This window comes from Hemiscyllium ocellatum, chromosome 2, assembly GCF_020745735.1.
Source record: "Hemiscyllium ocellatum isolate sHemOce1 chromosome 2, sHemOce1.pat.X.cur, whole genome shotgun sequence".
Classification (NCBI taxonomy): domain Eukaryota; kingdom Metazoa; phylum Chordata; class Chondrichthyes; order Orectolobiformes; family Hemiscylliidae; genus Hemiscyllium; species Hemiscyllium ocellatum.
The window spans coordinates 35,588,818-35,607,634 of record NC_083402.1 but is presented as its reverse complement, the minus strand read 5'-3'; the positions used below and the strand labels follow the sequence as shown (position 1 = coordinate 35,607,634).

General features: G+C 41.9%; 1 protein-coding gene across 2 annotated transcripts in view; it reads right to left on the bottom strand.

Moving 5' to 3' along the window:
• ap3b1a (adaptor related protein complex 3 subunit beta 1a) overlaps positions 1–18,817 on the bottom strand; it is a 309,270-nt gene that overhangs the window by 188,239 nt on the left and 102,214 nt on the right. For both annotated transcript variants that reach the window (XM_060835806.1, XM_060835815.1), the window contains exon 7: positions 218–400. In XM_060835806.1, coding sequence (XP_060691789.1) covers positions 218–400 — 183 coding nt within the window. The remainder of the gene's footprint in view (positions 1–217; positions 401–18,817) is intronic.

Below are 18,817 nucleotides of genomic sequence, written 5' to 3'. Positions count from 1 at the left end.
CCACTTGGAACTTTCTTCAGTGATCCACTTCTGTAGAATACTTTAACTGCTAAGTCAGCCTTTAAACAATAGATCATTTGTTACTAAACACACTGCTAGCAATGAAGTTGGATATTTAATTTCCTCTGAAATTTTCCAAAATATTGCAGAGGCTGTTTAGCTTACAGGAGTGGTTCATTTCAAATGAAGAGAAGTCTTTCCCCAGCACAAAGCTCACCTCTTTCCATGGACTTAGAAACTGCGTTCGTGCATAGCGAGTGAGCATGTTGATTATAACGACTTGTCCCCACTCCTCCACATCTACCAACAGATTACACAGCTTGCGGTAATTCTTGTGAATCAGGTCAATTCGTTCTGGGCAAACCTCTTCAAATGACATGACAACACTTCCAGCTACTAGCTGTAAGAGAAAAAAAAATGAGTAAGGTGAAACTCAAATCAACTTGGGGAAGTCGATTAGTCTCTGAAGCAACATTATCATTGGTGCAAACATGTACTACAAGGCTTTCTCCACAGTCTTTTGTCTAATTCCATGAACAGAACGACTTAGTACATAAAGAAAAAGAAATTCATAAATTACTTTGCAAAATGAACCTCGTTATTTATAAGTCTTCTTTAAACCTACCTGTCAACTTTAAATACCAAAATTGAAAGAACTGTGGATGCTGTAAATCAGAAACAAAAACAGAGGCTGCTGGAAAATCTCAGCAGGTCTGATAGAGTCTGTGAAGATAATCGAATTTAACATTTTGACTCCAGTGACCCTTTCTCAGAACTTTAAATACCAGTTGTATTAAGCAAGCCAATGCTATGAAGTGATGAAAAATAACCAGCATGGATTTTTAAAAAGGCACATAACAGTTAATTAGCCTAAATGTATTTTTTTGATTAAGTAACAAAGAAAGTTGATAAAGGGAAGACAATGGTTGTGGCCTTTGTGAATTTTAAGAAAGCATTTAAAAGAAAATTCATTAAAAACTCGCTTCGCAAAACAGGATGAAGGTATAGGGAGTCCAATGGCAACTGTGAACAAAGAAAACTACCTAAGGATGTAAAATAGGACTTTTTCTGATTGGAGTGGTGGACAGTTATGTTCACCTGGATCAGAAAATTTCCTTTATAAAGATACATGCAAATAACTTAGAATACAGAGTACACATTGAAAATTTATTCATTATCCCAAACATTGAGGGATGGCAGATAATGTCATGAAACAAATTGTTTCTGAAAGGACAGATAGACTAGCAGGATAGGCTGACAAGAGGCAGATGAAATTTCAGACAATTTCTGCTTGGTATAAGAGATCATATTTCTGCAAAGGATTACAGAAAGGTAATGGAGATGTGAAGCTGCAGTTCTAATCAAATGTACAAGAATAGAGGGAGCTTAGGAGTTTTGTAGTGGAGTGAAGGGTGAAGTTAGGGGGAGGTAGTGTACACAGATCTTCAATTAATCTCCAGGGCCCAATAATCTCGATCCTAGAGTTCTTGGGGAAATGGTACTAGAAAGTGGCCATCTTTCCAGATTCTGTATCACTGGAGAGTTCCTGTGGATTGAAGGATATTTAATGTAACCGCATCATTTAAAAATGTACGAAGAGAAAATTATACACTGGTTAGCCTGACATCAGTAAACGGGGAACAAGACAAAGCCCATAAGATATTTAATATCAGAGAACTGAGAGAACAATGACGAGATTGGACAGAGTCAGCATTGGTTTTTGAAAGTAAATAAAATGGGACCCTCAGGATGCACCTAGTAGAGTTGATAAGGGAAAGCAAGTGAAAATAGGTTACTTGGATCTTCAGAAGGCTTTCATTAAGGTCCCACACAAGAGATTAGCATGCAAAATTGAAACACGTGCAGTTAGGTATAGTGTACTGATATGAATTGAGAACTGGTTAACAGACAGGAAACAAAATAGGAATAAACATGACTCAGCCAGTGACTAATGGGGTCCTGTGGGGATGAGTGCATGGATCCCTAGCTATTCACAATATGTATTAATAATTTAGATGAGGGACTAAATGTAATACTTCCAAGTTTGTAGATGACTCAAAGCTGGGTGGGAGGGTGAATTGTGAAGAGGACGCAGAGTTGCTTCAGTTTGATTTGGACAAGTTAACTGAGTAAATGCAGGGTAGATGAAGTATAATGTGATAAATGTGAGGTTATTCACTTTGGTAGCAAAAACATGAAGGTGGATTATCCAAATGGTGATAGGTTGTGAGACTAAACAGGTTAAACACAGAAGAGGTGTTCCCAATGACTGGGGAGTCCAGAACTGGTAGTCACATTGAATTGTTTTTGAGGAATTACATACAGTTCTTGGGGTTAAATGCATTAAAAAGGTACAGGGGAAAAGCAGGAACAGGGCATAGAGGTGGACAATCAGTCATGATTGTACCAAATGCACAGCGGACTCAAAAGGGCCAAACAATACTTTCACCTATATTTTCTACATTTTTAAGATGGCCGAACAAACAAAGAGTAACTAATAAAAAGAGCACAGCATCTGTGTCTTCAGAAATAGAAGCAGAACTGAAAAACAAGGCTCTTATGCTGAACTTTTCTTACCTTGCATGGTTGCACCTAGAGTACTGTGTCTAGTTCTGGTCACCATCAGGGCACTTTGCAAAAAAATAAATTCAAGTTGCAAACTATCATTTATACTACATGGGAGAAGAGTACGGATTGGCTATCAAGTGAGCTTTGATTGGTTGAGATATTGGCAAGGAGAGTACACCAGTTAATAATAATTAACAGTCAACAGGCAGGCTTTGGTGAAATTTTAAACTGGGCAGGTTGACCCCTAATGTCAAGCCATTGCCCTGTGAAATAAACTGGCAAATGACTGTCACCTACTTGGTAAATGTATGCTGGTGCAGTTGTATTTATACATTCTATTTGCAAAGAATAGAATCATAGAATTGATATGGCACAGGAAGCCATTTGGCCCATTGTGCTTGCACTGACTCTTCAAATGAGCACCATTACCTTGTGCCAATCCCCTGCCTTTTCTCCATAGTCATGCAGACTGTTTATTGGGATAGAAATAGTCATCCAATTCCCTCTTGAATACCTTAACTGAACTTGCCTCTTTCACACTTCCAGGCAGTGCATTCCATACCCAGAACCCACTGAATTTTATTTCCTCACATCACTCTTACTTCTTTTGCACATCAGATTAAATCTATGCCCTCTTGTCCTCAGTCATTTCACAAGTGAAAATAGTTTATTCCTACCTGCTTTATATAGTCGGTCATGATTTTGAAAACTGCTACCAAATCACAGCAGCTTTCTCTCTAAAGAAAACAGGCCCAACTTCAAATTATCCTCATAACTGAAATTTCTCATTCCTGAAACCACCCAATGGATTCACACCTTTCCTATAATGTGGTATCCACCAGTTTACACAACACTCCCAATGAGATCTAGCTAGTGTCTTACACATGTTCAAAACCACCTAATATTCTTGAACCCCTCGCTGTATTCATAAAGCTGACGACACTATTTCGTGAATTGCTCTCTCCACCTGTCCTGCCACCTTCAATGATTGGAGCACATATCCAGTCAGGCCCTCTGCACCAGCATCCCATACAGAATTGTAGCCTTTATTTTATATTGTCCATGTCCTTCCTGTCAGAGTGCATTACATCACAATTCTCTGCATTGAACCTCACTTGCCACCTAACTGCTCATTCCAACAACCTGTCAATGTCCTTTGCTACACTGTCCTCCTCACACAGCTTACAATTCTCCAAGGTCATTACTCTGCAAATTTTGAAACCGTCCCCAGTTGTTCAAGCTCCAGATCATTAATATGTATCAGGAAAAACCATACCCTGGGTGTTAATAGATGTAGCTTCCAGTAAATGCAAGTGCCACACTGCGAGCCTGACTGAGAATTCTAAATGGGTTGTTGATTTAATTCTTTGCATACTCAAGGTTATCCAGTAAATGTTGTCCAATTTCAGAATCATCCCTAATGCTGGTTACAGAGTTTTACAGATCTGGGCTGTTGGGCGCGACTGGGACCTTGTTTGTCATAAATCATTGAAGGGCTATGCTGTTTGATACAATCCAGTCTCGAGGGCATATGCCAAGATATTTAGCATCACACCAACACTGCAATTGTCTCTTTTTCTGCAATACCCAACTGCGATCACCCCATATAAACTAAAATATGTATTCATACCTGTTTAGTTTCATACAGCATTTTCCATCTTTGTGACAAGTACTTTATGTAGGGATAAATTTATGAATTACAGACAGCTCACATTCAGTCTCAACTGTTGTTTATTTTCGACAAACATTTATGTATTTCATTAGATTTCATTTGTAAAGTGTTCGATCCTCACAGAATCACAGTAATTTGAGACAGGAAAGGAACCCAGTCAGCCTAGTAGGTCTATGCATGCTCTCACAGAGCAATTCAAACAATTCCATTTCTCAAATGGGAATACACTTCTCTTGCTTACATAGGAACATAACTAGGAGCAACAGGGAATACAGCCCTGAAACTGGCTCCATTTGTTAAAAGTGATAATGGCTGATCTCACTTTGACCTCAACTCCACTTTCTTGCCCATAATCTTTGAACCCATTGCTGCCTATCTCAAACTTATTCAGTGTCCCATCATCTAACAAACTTTACGCTAACGAATTCCATTAACAGAAAACTTGTGCGGTCTTCTCATTTCGGTTTTAAAACTGCATACCCCTTCACCTCAAGCTGTGACCTCTTAACATTGTCCCACAAGGAAAAATTCTCATTTACTTTATCCAGAGTTGTCCTAATCTTGTGTCTTTCTCGCTCCCTTCCAACTCTTCTGCTCAAATGAACCGCTGATCTCAATTTCCACCCTAAATTTGTACCTAACAAATATCCTACTCCTAAACTTGCTCCAGTAAATCTGCTCTGCACCCTCTCCAAAGCCATTCTCCTTCCTGAAGTACAGTGACCAAAACTGGGCACAGTACTAAGTACAGCATGCAAAAGGTTAAAAAAAAGGTTCAGCCTACAACCTTGCTTTTGTACTCAACACTTCTATTTATGATGAAGATCCTACACTGTTAATTGCTCCCCAAAAGGGCCTTAGAAACACAAAAGAGAGGCAAGTGTAGTCATTCTTCATAGCCCGAACACTCCTGGATAAAAACATTGAATGTTTTGCCTCAACCACTTTCTGCGATTGTAAGAATTTCACAGGCTCGTCACTCTCTGGTGAAGAAACTTCTCCTCACCTCAGTCTTAAAAGCCCTACCCTATATCTTTAGGGCTGTGATCCCTGGTTCTGGACTCCTCAACCATCAGGAACACGCTTTCTGCGTTTACCCTGCCTAATCCTGTTAGAATTTTATAGATTTCCATGAGTTTACATCAGTGAAGATAGCTCTAACTGCTCTGGTTTCTCATCATATGCCAGGGAAATCTCCAATGATTTGTTGATTAGGTGTTTGGTTAAGTGTAGTGATTATTTTTGTAGGTCTAATAACATTTGTAGGGATAACTTTTAGATCTTCTAAATTCTTCACTTTTTCTCCTTGGCACGCCATAAATAAGCTTCTCCCTCTCGGGACACCACAGGCTACTGTAGCAGTCATGGTTAGGGGTTCGTTTAGATGGTGCACCTGGAATATAAAGTCTCAGATTAAACGAGATTTCAGCCATCTCAGACCCCAAGGTAGACAGAATGCTAAGGGGTCTCTCTGGTATCTCCCAGCAATCTCAACAGGAATTGGAGATGTATGGGGAGTTGGGCTGGTGGATGTGTGAAGATGTCTCCAACCTTAATGGTAGAGATTTTACCTTCGACTCCAACAACTCACAAGAATTAATATGTTCTTTGCTCCATCGGTCTGTTTGGATTGGGTGTTATACTGCAGGATTGGGAACATAGCTACCTGGACTATACAGCGGTGTACTTGGATGTCAAGATTAAGGGTAATGGAAGAGATGACACTGGCGCATGGATCTGTTTCTTTTGAAGGTTCGTAAATTCATAGAGTACATCACAAGGGAGATCGGGGCCTTCTAGGACATCAATTCAGGTACGGCCAATAATCCGTCAGTGCTTTGGGAGACCGTCAAGACGTACTTAAGGGGTTTGATTATCTCATATTCAGCAACCAGGAAAAGGCAGAGAGGAGAGCAGCAACGGATGCTCGAGGCCCAGCTAAAATCAGCTAATTCGGCATATTACAAGAGACCATCTGGTCAAGCTACAGAGAATCACTGCTCTCTGGGCTGCTCGGAATTCAGTGCTTAAGCAGGCGTAGAGACAGAGGACTCCTTTGCGAAGTAATGGTGATTTGAATATTGGCATAAGCCAGGTAGATATCTGGTTAGGAAGAAAAAGACTCCACAATCCATTGTGTCAATTAGAGAGAGAACTGGTATGATCACTTAAGAGTCGAAAAAGATTAAGGTCACATTTCAGAAATTTTATGGAGAGTTATATCAGTTGGAGGGCTGCGAGGGTGGGGTGGCGAAAATGGAATTTTTAAGAATCTGGACCTCCCTGGTATAAATGCAGAGCAAGCCTCCCTTTTAAATGCACCCTTCACACCACAGGAGGTGCAAGAGGTAGTAAGGCAGCTCCAAAGTGGCAAAGCACCTGATTCAGACAGGCTCCCAAGTGGGTTCTAGGAGTTCATAAACATATTGGCTGAGCCAATCCTGGCAATGTACAATCACTCATAACCAGGACTGCTTTCTGCCCTCTTAGGAAGGCCACTATCTTCCTTATTTTAGAAAAAGGAAAAGACCCTGAGGACTATGCCTCATATACTCCTATCTCACTGCTGAATGTAGATTTTAAAATCCTGTCAAAGATGCTGGCCCTGAGATTGGAAAAGATCCTACCCACTATAATAAAAGACAACCAGACAGGCTTCATTAAGGTCTGTAGCTCTTTCAATAACATTAGGAGAGTGTTAAATATAGTGCAGATGTGCCAGCAGAGGTTGATTCTGTGTTTGGTGGTTTCCTTGGATGTGGAAAAGGCATTTGATCAGGTAGAGTAGCTGTACCTTTTTGGTGTCCTAGAACACTTTGGTCTTGGTGGGGCTTTCGCTAGGTGGGTGAACTTTAGCATTGGGAGAGGCAGCCAACAAGGGTGTCCTCTCTCACCACTGTTATTTGCCTTAGTAATTGAACCATTGGCAGAGGCCACTTGGAAGGACCTGAAATAATGGTGCCAAAGGTAGGAATAGGTCAGCACAAAATTACTCTACGCTGATGATGTTCTCCTATTTTTGGCTAAGTCTGTATCCCGGCTAATACAAAAAACTCAATTATTCGGCATCTTCTTAGGATATAGAATAATCTTTACAATGTCGGAAGCTCTGTCCATGGGGGGCTTGGTGGGATTGCCTGACCTGGAGGATGGAACAGTTTCCCTTTCGATGGCAAAAAAAATTTCTTTATTTAGTATGTTTATTACCCCCATTTTCCATCAGCTGTACAAAGCTAACTTTATGCAGTTGTTTGATAAAATAAAACAGGATCTGCACCAGTGGGAGGGGCTACCAATGTCAATGTCATGGAGGGGCTGAATAGCCTTGTTTAAAATCAATGTCCTTCCTCAGCTACTATATCCTATGAGAATACTACCATCGTTACTGCCCAGACAGCTGATGTGAAGGTTAAATAGCTGGCTTGGGTCCTACATCTGGTGTCGTAGATGCTCTCTCATTAAATTTGCTAAGTTGCGGCCGTTTAGTTGGAACCCCAGGTCAATGGACTCCAGCTTTAAGGCATGGAAGGTCAAGAGTGTTTCCTGTTTGGGAGATTTGAGGGGCAGGTCCTGATGTCATTTGACCAATTAAGTCACAAGTATGGGTTACCCAGTAGGAAGCTCTTCTGTTGATTCCAGATTAGGGACTACATACAGAAAAGAATGATGCTCTTGACTCAGCCCTACAAGTCTGACACAGAGAGGAGTGCTCGGTCAGTATCCTATGCCATTTACAGAGAAGGATTGCCCTGGAGGATATAGAAAGACTCCAGGGAGTCTGGAGTCAGGAACTAGGAGAAGAAATTTCATTTGAAGCATGGGAGGACATATGGGAGAATGTGAAGAAAACTTTGAGATGCAATAAAGCACAAGCTATGCAGTTGAAGATTCTTCATAGGGTCCATATGGCTCCAGAATGGTTAGCAAAGTTCAAGAAAGGAGCATCTCCAGGATGTCCTCAATGTAAAATTAGCAGAGTCACTTGTATTCATTGTTTATGGTCATGTTATAGGATTTGTGGATACTGGGATGCCATAGTGAGTGAGTTGGAGGGGATTCTGGGAATCTCGGTTAAGGGGGATTGCTGAATTTGCCGTTGCTGGACGAACATGGGATGAAATTATTTGGTGGCTGGGACCCGGGGGAGGGGGAAGGGAGAATCATAAATATGGGTTTTGAACAGATGCCCTTGTGGACGGGGGCCTTGCGGGGGGGGGGGGGGGGGGGGAAGGGTGGGAAATGAGCGACACAGCGCACACAAATGGTGTAACTTAAGTCTAGTTTAATATTAATTTGAAGTTAAGCTAATTCAAGACAATTTTATCTAATTTGACTCATTTTAAATTGGATTAGGTTGCTCTGCATCAGCCTAAACTAATTTGCTAAGTACCGTTACTTATTGAATCTCAATGTGGAGAGATTGTTTTGTATTTTTTAAAAATAGTTTTGGTTTGTTTTATAGCACAGTAGGCAGTTTCCTGTTAACATTTTTGTAAGAAGATTTTTTTGTATTTTTATAATTTTGTGACATAATAAAAACCTTTTCTAATAAAAAGAAAAATACATGCAAATACAAACTCACTTCAGGGTAAAGGAAGGAAAAATAATTTCTGCAGAGACTGGATTTAAAAGACATTAACCATTAATCTTTTGACTTCAGAAATAGTTCAAAGTACAGGATATCTGGGGCTCTTATTTTGATGTACTGATGTGTGGACAAGTCACTGGTCAGACACAGTTATATCTGAATCCTTGCACAGCTTGTTCAATCAGGAGATGTTTTTAGAGAGCATTTTTGGAAGAATGACCAAGTTTCAACCTGAACTGAAGAGGCTTTGCTTTTCGGAGATGGGAGTGACCAGATAATCCACTTCTCAGCAGGTGCCCCACCAACTCCACTTGTTCTCGGCAGGCACTCAGCCAATTGAGCGAGATAATACAAGAATGCCAGTTACTGTTCAAAACAGTTCCAGCAGGGGTCTATAACAAAGCAAGCAATTATTAGTTATGCTATTTCTAGCAAGTCTTGTTGAAAGAAAACTCCAACATCTACAATGAATTTGCAATTTTTAAAGAGATCACTCCTGATATGGCCACAAATTGAAATAAATTTATTTCCCCACAATCCTTCAAAACTGAAGTCCTCCAAGCAAAATTAAAAACAAGTGTCAAGTCAATAAGTTCAATTATTCCATTCTAGAAAGAATACTGTAGCCACGTGATTCACTTGGATGATATCAGAGATGAGGGTAGCATGAGACAATTGGATAACTTGGACCAAATCAGGAGAAGAGAAAATAGCAACATAGGAATCCATTCAACCTGCTCCTGTATGATGCAAGGGCCGTAACTATTTATTGTTTGGGCTTTTCGAAAGTTGAACAAATTAAAGAAATGTTTTAAAACCTATGTTTTGAGAAAATGGCTGCATGGTTTGAAAGCAAACAACCTGACCCTTATATCAAGAATGGGTTTCTCCAGCTGTCTGAACAAGCAGTAACTGAAGTAGCTGCAGAACAACTGAAGCAGAGGGATTGTGGGCAGTTGCAGCAAGGTAACCAGAAGTTGCACTGTTCTATGAGCTAATGACCAGTTATTGATGATAAAAGCCTTTTACCTGCCAACATGAGACTAGTTCTCATGTACCCAAACAGCTTGGCACTGGGAACAAGTCACAGGCAAGTGTTTTGACCTCCACCAGTACAGGAACCAGTTTTAAACATGAAGAAAACCAGTTCATTTTCTCTTTGACAGTTGGTGAAAGATATGACTTTTAATTGAATATCTCGGATTTATCAACAAGTGAACAAGCCAGTCTGTATCTCTTACAAACCAGTGAGAGCATTCAAGAAATGGAAGGCAGGAAGAAAGAAACAAATAAACATTCAGACCAGCAAGAACAAGCTCAACAGAACATGTGGACAAAGACTGCTGTTTCAGCTTTTCCCCTCGACCCATAACATATTTTTCCCAATCTGACCGCGTAATACAAGGTGAAGTTTAAAGGGATTAGAATTTTAATCTGCAGTGTCATATGCTAACATTTTAACTGTTTACTTGTTACTGTCTAATTCCTTGTAATAATTCTTAAATATTTAAGAATTCTCTAATTCTTAAATACAGATACCTTGTCCATGCTTTCTATCAACCTAGGTCTGAAAATTCAGGTAAACTGGGAACTTCATTTATTTTAAAAATCTTTAACTTTTGTAATGACTCAGGGAAAAGCAATACTTGGTTTCCACTATGACTCAGTGACTCATGGTAATTCATTATGATCATGGTTTATCATCCCCTTCAATGGTTCAGTCCCACACTAATCACCATAACACTATGTCATCGATATTTAGAAATCTGACAATGGCTACTTTAAACTGACGCAATGACTCAGCTTCAACAGGCCTCTTAGGTGGAGAATTTCCCCGACTCACAATGCTCTGAAAAATGAAATCTTATCTCAGGACTCATTGCCTTCATCCACATTTTAAAATTTTGCCCCCAGTTTCTAGCCAAGGTTAACATCTTACCTGTAACTACCCCACGTGTCCCTGTGAGTATTTTGCAGCAGCACTGATGAGAGCGAGGACTCGGGGCTGCTGGGAAGGTAAATTTCCCATTTAAAGACATATTTTGTGAATAGGCGGAGTGAAGGCTCAACAGGAGTGGACGCGGACACAGACACTGTTGGGCATGTAAACTGATTATAAATCGGGCTGTGGCTAAACCCAAAACACGACACGTCATGTCTTCCACCCGTCATCCTCCTCCAATAAAAACAAACGATGTGCTGAGTTGGTAAGGTAAGGCTTTTTTGCTTTATTGTTCATTTATTCAAATCTCTCTTGGCAATTTAGAGTAGGGGAGGGATGGAGACTAGGATGGTTGTATGCTCCTCTTGCAGGATGTGGGAGGTAAGAGTCACCACTGGGGTGTCCCTACTGACTTCGCCTGTGAGAAGTGCACCCAACTCCAGCTCCTCTCAACCACGTTAGGGAACTGGAGCCAGAGCTGGATGAACTTCACTGGGAAGCTGAGGGGGTGATAGAGAGTAGTTATAGGGAGGTAGTCACACCTAAGTTACAGGACAAATGGTAGCTGGGTGACTGTCAGGTGAGGGAAAGAGAATAGGCAGACAGTGCAGGTAACCCTCTGGCCATTCCACTCAACAGTTTTGGATACTCTTGGGTTGGGGTGTGGAAAGCCACAGCAGCCAGCTTTCTGGCACTGAATCTGGTTCTGTGGCTCAGAAGGGAAGTGGGGGGGGAAGAATAGGAGAACAATAATGATAAGAGATTCAATCGTGAAGAACAGACAGGATATTCAGTGGTTGTGAGCAAGACTCCCAGATGGTGTGTTGCCTCCCGGATGCCAGGTTCAGGGACGTCTCTGATCGAGTTTACAGGATTCTTAAGGTTGAAGGGAGAGCAGCCAGAAGCTGTGAGACACATTGGTACCAATAACCTAGGTAGGGAAAGGGATGAGGACCTGAAAAAAGAACACAGAATTAGGTTGGAAGCCAGAATGAGCATAGTAGTAATCTCAGGATTGCTATCAGTACCACATGCCAGTAAGGTGAGCAATGGAGAGTGAGTGCAAATGAACACGTGGCTGCAGGGTTGGTGTAGAAGGGCAAACTTCAGGTATGTGGATCATTGGGATACCTTCTGAGGAAGGTGAGACCTGTACAAGAAGGACAGGCTACATCTGAACTTGAGGGGCACCAATATCCTGAGTGAGAGATTTGCCAGAGCTCTTTGGGAAGGTTTAAACCAGAATGGCAGGAGGGTGGGAGCCTGAGCTATGGATCAAATGATGGAGTAGTACTGAATAGTCAGATACAGCGTGCAGAGAATCTGAGAGGAGGGACAGGCCTTGAAAGGGTAAAGGTGCAGTCAATGCGATGGGTTGAAGTGTGTGTATTTTAATGCAAGTGTCTCAGGAATAAAAGGTCACGATCTCAGAGCATGGACCATTACTTAAAACTGTGATGTTGTGGCCATTACAGAGAGTTGGATATCATAAGGGCAGCAAAAGTGTTTGGATGTTCCACGGTTTAGATGTTTCAAAAGGAACTGGGGTGGGGGGGGGGGGGTGGGTAAAGGAGGAGGAAAGAGAGGTAAAAGAGAGTGGCATTGCTAATTAGGGATTGTATTACAGCTGCAGAAAGGGAGATCGTCGAGGAGAGTTTCTCTATTGAGTCAGTATGGGTGGAAGTCAGAAACCAGAAAAGGAGCATTCACTTTATTGGGAGTTTGTTTTAAATAAATAATTTTATTGAAAAAGGATTTTCGGGAATTTTTTTGCACAAAATTACAAAGCTAGTACAAAATAGTATGACAACTTTATAATATAATAGCAACAATAAAAAAACCAAACTAATACTCTATTCCACAGACTACCAAAACACAAAAGAACAGAAAAACTCTAAAACACAACAGTTTAATAAATAACCAAGGAGAAAGAAAAAAAATAAGTAAACAGACAAAATAAAATTATACTAAGTTATATCAAGGTAGCTTAAGTTACATTCAATTAAATTACTACACTCAGTGCAATCTCATCATAGCTCCCTACCACTGGGAGCAGTAGTGAGTAGACCCGCATTTGTTCAGGATTCTTCCTCCCAGGGGCCCCCAAACTGACAGGCACAGTCCTCACAGCTAGACAAAGGGCCTGGATAATATAGCCGATATGTCTACATCGATATAATTCAAAAAAGGGCTGTCATGTTCTGTGAAACAGAACTGTTTTCTGGTGCATCATACTCAAGTCCAGGGGCATGTGTTCCACGACTACCCTATGCCAACGCGAGTGCGCTGGGGGTTTTTCAGACACCCAACTCATTAGAATGTTCTTCCTGGTGCAGAAAGAAATAAACAAATTCCTCCCATGTGCATCCAGGGAGGGAAGATTTGGAAGACGCAGAAGGAGAGATACAGAATCCAACCAAACCTCAGTTGCCAAAACCTTTAACAAAGCACTTGCTATGTCAACCCAATACCTGTGAATCTTGTGGCATGACCACAAGCAATGAGTAAGAGTACCAACCTACAGAAGATAGCTATCTACACCAGTTTCAAGACAGTACCAACATCCTACCTTCCCAGGATCAGCCCCACATTAAACACGGTACAAGGTTCAAAGTCCCATCACTTGAAATCTCCATTTCGGATCACTCCTGTTGTCAGGGCAACCATGTTGGCAGGTAATGCCTGGGTTGGCAGGATAGGGATGTTAATCTGTGATGCTAACCCAACTGAAGCAGAAACTGAAACCTTAAAGAAAAGGCTATTTTTCCCTCAGCATCTGTTTCAGCTCATTCCTGCCTCAAAAAGTCAGTTATGAGAGTCAATCGTTTATTCGAGAAGGCATTTTTGTCACCGGTGCTAAGTTTGCCTTTTGCAAATTTGAACCAGGTCTCCTGTTGTTATTTTCTCAGGTCTCTGCCATGAAGTGGGCAGTGGATGTCTCACTGCCTCGTGTTAATACATGTTTCCACAGTTGAGTCTTACAATTTGACTGGACCTTGTGATAACCCTGTGTTTGGAGTCAACCCTGAAGCAAGATATAACCATCATGTGTTTGTGCTTTGCTTGTTAGTGTTGCTTGTATTAGTAGAGATCTCTGTATCTGGGAGGGAAATAGATCAGGAAGGAGGCAGGTCGTCAAGGTTAATGTAAAATCAGCAATATCTCTGGATACCTACATGTGCATATTGGACAATGGTGAAGACTATTCCACGGAATCATCAGCTGTCAAAGGACATCATGACCTCCCCATCAAATAGATCTCCCAAACAGGAGATTCCTCTGAACTCCCAAAGCTTAAAGCCAGAGTCCATCTAACCTGGCTGAAATCCCAACATTCCCACTATAGGAGTGAAAGGGGACGTTTTATGTAAATTGTGCTTGCCCTGCTGCATCATTCTCCATGGTTTAACTGTGTTTAGGACAATCTGGTTTTTACAACAATCCATCACAGTTCTCATCTTGCCCATAAACAAGTTAATGAGGGAGCATTTTGTCTGGGAGGCCTCAAAATCTGACCAAATTGATCACAGATCCTGACAGGCCCATTCAGCCATATAGGATAACCAGGAACTCAGTTGGTACTTCCTGAAGTCTGGAAAAACTAGACCCCACCCTTTCTTGCGAAAGCTGCAATTTATCCAGCTTAATAAGAGGCTGTCGATGATGCCAAATAAAAGATCCAAGCCAGCTGTAAAGCCTGCATAATGTTTGCCTTGGCAACATCAAACAGAGCATTCTCATGGGATATAATAAGCAAGAACATTCTTAACACCAAAGCTGCTCTGCCCAACCAAGATTTTAGAAGATTTTCCAGAGCCAAATGTTCTGCCTAATTTTCTCTAGCAGCTGCATGTAATTAGCTTTATTGATTAATTGAAAATTGGGGTAATAGAAATGCCTAAATACGGAAAACCTCCCTGTGACCACCAAAAGGGGAACAGGTTCCATCCCCAAAGTCGGACGCACTGATAAGGCCCCTCTCAGACATGGCCTCTGATTTGAGAAATTAATTTTGTACCCTGAAAACAAACCAAATAGATTAATAATTCATATTAAGCAGGGCACAGATGTTATTGGGTAGGTTCAAAAGAGAAGGACATCATCCGCATAAGGAGTAATTTTATGCTTGCCTGATTTGATTTCGGAGTAGTTATGCTGGGATCCATCCAGGTGGCTTCCACCAGCGGCTCAATCACCAATGTAAATAATAGTGGTGAGATGGGGTATCTTTGACGGCAGCCTCTGCCAACACAAACTATCTGACCTTATACCATTAGTGAGAACCGCTGCTTTCGGATCACTATACAGCACTGCCACCCATTTGGCAAAATGCCTCTCAAAGACCAAACCGTCCCATGGCGGAAAAGAGGTACAGCCACTCCACCCGATCAACGCTTTCTCTGCGTCTAGGGAGACTACCAAACCCAGGGTCACTCTTGGTTGACATATTTGGACCGTATTTAATACTAATATTATTGGTAAACCCACTGTCCTTAATAAAACCAGTCAGGTCCTCCTTTACAATGAAAGGCAGTACCCTCTCCAGCCTTAATTCCAGCATTTTCAACATGATATTTTAAAATCCACATTCAGTAATTATGTGGTTCTGTACGAAGTGCAATCTTCCGGAGCTTTCCCAGAAGGATGAGAGAGGGATATTTGCTTCTCTCAAAGAGGATGGGAGACAGTCCTGATTGAAGGAGTAATTTTTCGGAGCCAAGAATGGCCCGGCCAGCTAGTCTATAAATCCCTTATAAAACTCACTTTGAAATCCATCTGGCCTGCGCTCTTTTCCACCGTGGAGCAGCCTCACTACCTCCTGCTCTTCCTGAATTGTCAAAGGGGCACTCAAAAAGGACACCTGCTCTGAGGTTACACCTGAAAAGCTAAGGGTCTCAAAGGCCTCCATCTTCATCATTCTATCCTCACAGTCTCACTGACTGATACAGCTCAAAATAAAACTTTTGAAATTGCTGCCCCATTAATCTTTTTGGCATTGCAAATCAGAGTACTAGCACTCTTTCTAATAGATGTAATAGATTGGGGAGCATTCTTCTTTCTGGCCAAGTGTACTAAATACATACCCAGCTCAGCACCGTACTCAAATAATCTGTTTTGCAAAAGAGATTTCCCTCTTTGCTGTTTTACTAAGTGCAGCATTCGAAGTAGCCCCAAGGGCTGTAATCCGCTGTAATTTAGTTATGGACGGCCTATCAAAGTATGCTAACTCAGTGCATTCACGAGCCTCAAGCAGACATTGCTGTTCTCCCATTGGTCGTTTCCGGATCGCAGAGTAAGAAATAATCAGACCTGCGTGTAGGCCTTGGCAGTCTCCCACATCATTGTGAGCTGCTGGCTGTCCCTGAATTAGCATCCCAAAAAATTTTAAACTGCAAAAGATATTCTATAAACTTACTATCTCTCAGGAGGAAAGGGTCCATACACCAGTGCTGGGAATCCCACCTCCTGCCTTAACACTCATACAATGCCTCATGTTCAGAAACAGCTACATACCCTATTCTGCAGGACAGTACAGAGTTCAAAAAGGCTGATGGGACAAAAAAAGAGTCAATTCTGGTATGGCACTTATTTGGATTAGAATAGAAGGTAAAATCCCGACCTTCAGGGTGAAGACATCTCCATACATCCACCAACCCCAACTCCCTACTCAAGTCCACCAAACGCCTAGATTGCGGAGATATACCCACAAGATTCCTAGGCATCCTATCCACCTCTGGGTCAATAATGTGGTTAAAGTCTCCCCCTATAATTCTATGGTGCGGCAAAAGGGCCATCAATCTAGAAAGCGCAACCATTACGAATTTAAAGGGATGTGCCAGGGGACCGTATACATTCAGAATCCCATACTCCTCTCCATGTATTAAAGCTTTAAGTACTTTGAACACCCAGACTCATCCTTTGTTTGGCCGAGCATTTGAAATGGGGGGTTTTTCTGAATGAGAATAGCCACTGCTCTACTTAGATTTAAAAGATGAGAAAAACACCTGGCCGAATCCTTCCCAGTGCAACTTCAAATGCTTCTTATTGGTTAAGTGTGTCTCTTTGTAATAAGGCTACATCAACCTTCTCTTTTCCAAGGATTGACAATATCTTTGTTCTCTTGATTGGTGAGTGACTCCCTCTAACATTGCAGATACACCATTTAAACAAATGGCTAGCCAAGATTGTCTGAAACAGTCCGCGAACCCAACTCATAGCAAGCCAAGTGAGAACCATAAACAGTTCACATCGGTTTAAAAATGCAATTTCTAAAATTACTAAATCAAAACCAACAACTACTTCTACAACATAATCACAAAATGTAACTGAAAGGAGACTTTCCCCCTTGCCCACAGGGAGTGCTCATACCACCCATTAATCCCACCATGACTCCTCCTAGCTGGACCAATGTCCCCAACCCAGACACAACAAAGAAAGAAAAACAAACATCAATATCTTATGACAAAGTAAGAAGTGGGTACCCAACCCATCCCTGCCATACTATAACCCTCGGCACTCCTGCCAGAACAACAACAAAAAAAATTTAAACCTGTAACCCCGACATATATTAAAAGGGAAACCAAAATCACCCCCCAACAACCAGGTAAACCAGGCAAATTACAGACAAAAAAAAAAAAGGGGGGGGAAGGAGCAGAATAAAATAATTGTCCACATAATTCAGGCCAAACAGCCTTTAATTTTAGAGCATCCAACACATCCTTTGCCTTTTCCGGCAAATCAAAGTTGAACAAGGACCCTCGGTGGCTGAAATGCAGTATCACCGGATATCTCACGGAATATTCAGGTCCATCAGCTACTTTTTATACCTCAAAGGCTTCCCCGGTCATGATTCACAAGAGGATGAGTCCTAAAAAAGCATAATTCTTCATCCTTTATATACCATAGTGTGGGGGATCCTTTGCAAGTGGTCCAGAGGCTTCCAGCATAATTTATCGTCTCTATAGTGCTGGAGTCTCACTAAGACTGGGCGGGGGCGCTGGTCCAATTTGGGTCTGCACACTACAACCCGGTGGGCCCACTCGACCCATACCCGGCCTACCTTAACTGCCCACCTTAAAAACCGTGGGAGCCATTGCTCCAGAAAGTTGACTAGCTGGTCTTCCTCCTCCAGTTCGGGATGGCCCAGCAACGGATATTCTTCGGACAACCTCAATTTTCTTAAGTCATGGCCCGTTGCTCCGTCCCTCCGATATACAGCCTGAGACCCTGGATCTCCAGGTCATGCCTCTGCAGCATGACCGACGTCGATTCCCACCTGGCCTGGGTCTCCTTCATCGACACATTGTAAAACTCAGAGAAGATCAAACTCCAAGATCGAGCTCTGCTCTGCAGCTAAGTCCTCCGGGACAGCCGCAGAGGCCGATGCCACAGCCACGGATGCTTACGTTGTTTCGGGGGGGTGGGGAGGTCTCTGCCTGATGCCAGCTTCACAGTCCTTTCTCCTTAGTCATTCTAAACTGCACCAGTTCAGAACTGGTGCAAAACCGGTCTAACAGTCAGGAAAAAACTGCTTTTAACAAATTAAACAGTGAAGGGAGGGTGAGTGCCCCACTTTGTCTGGGTTCTGGGGCAGAGCTCAGCAAAAACAGACTTACTGGGTCATTGCCATCTTGAATCCCCAATTGGGAGTTTTCTACATGCCCCCTAATTGCATAGAGACACGGAGGAGCAGATTTTGGAAATATGTACAAGTAATAGGATTTTGTCAGAGGTAACTTTAACTTTCTTAACATTATTTGAACAAAGTAGGTTCCAATCAATTTGAATGGAGCAGTTTCTGTCAGGTGTCCAGGAAGGGTTCCTGACACAGTATGTAGATATGCTGATGAGGGAGAAGGCCATATTGGATTTGGTGCCTAGCAACGAACAGGGTCAGGTGTCCGTTCTCTCAGTGGGAGAGCATTTCGGTGATAGTGATCACAACCCCATGACCATTACTATTCTCAAGAGGAGGGATAGGAGCAGACAGTATGGGAAAGTATTTAATTGAGGGAGGGGGAGTTACAATGCTATTAGGCAGGGATGG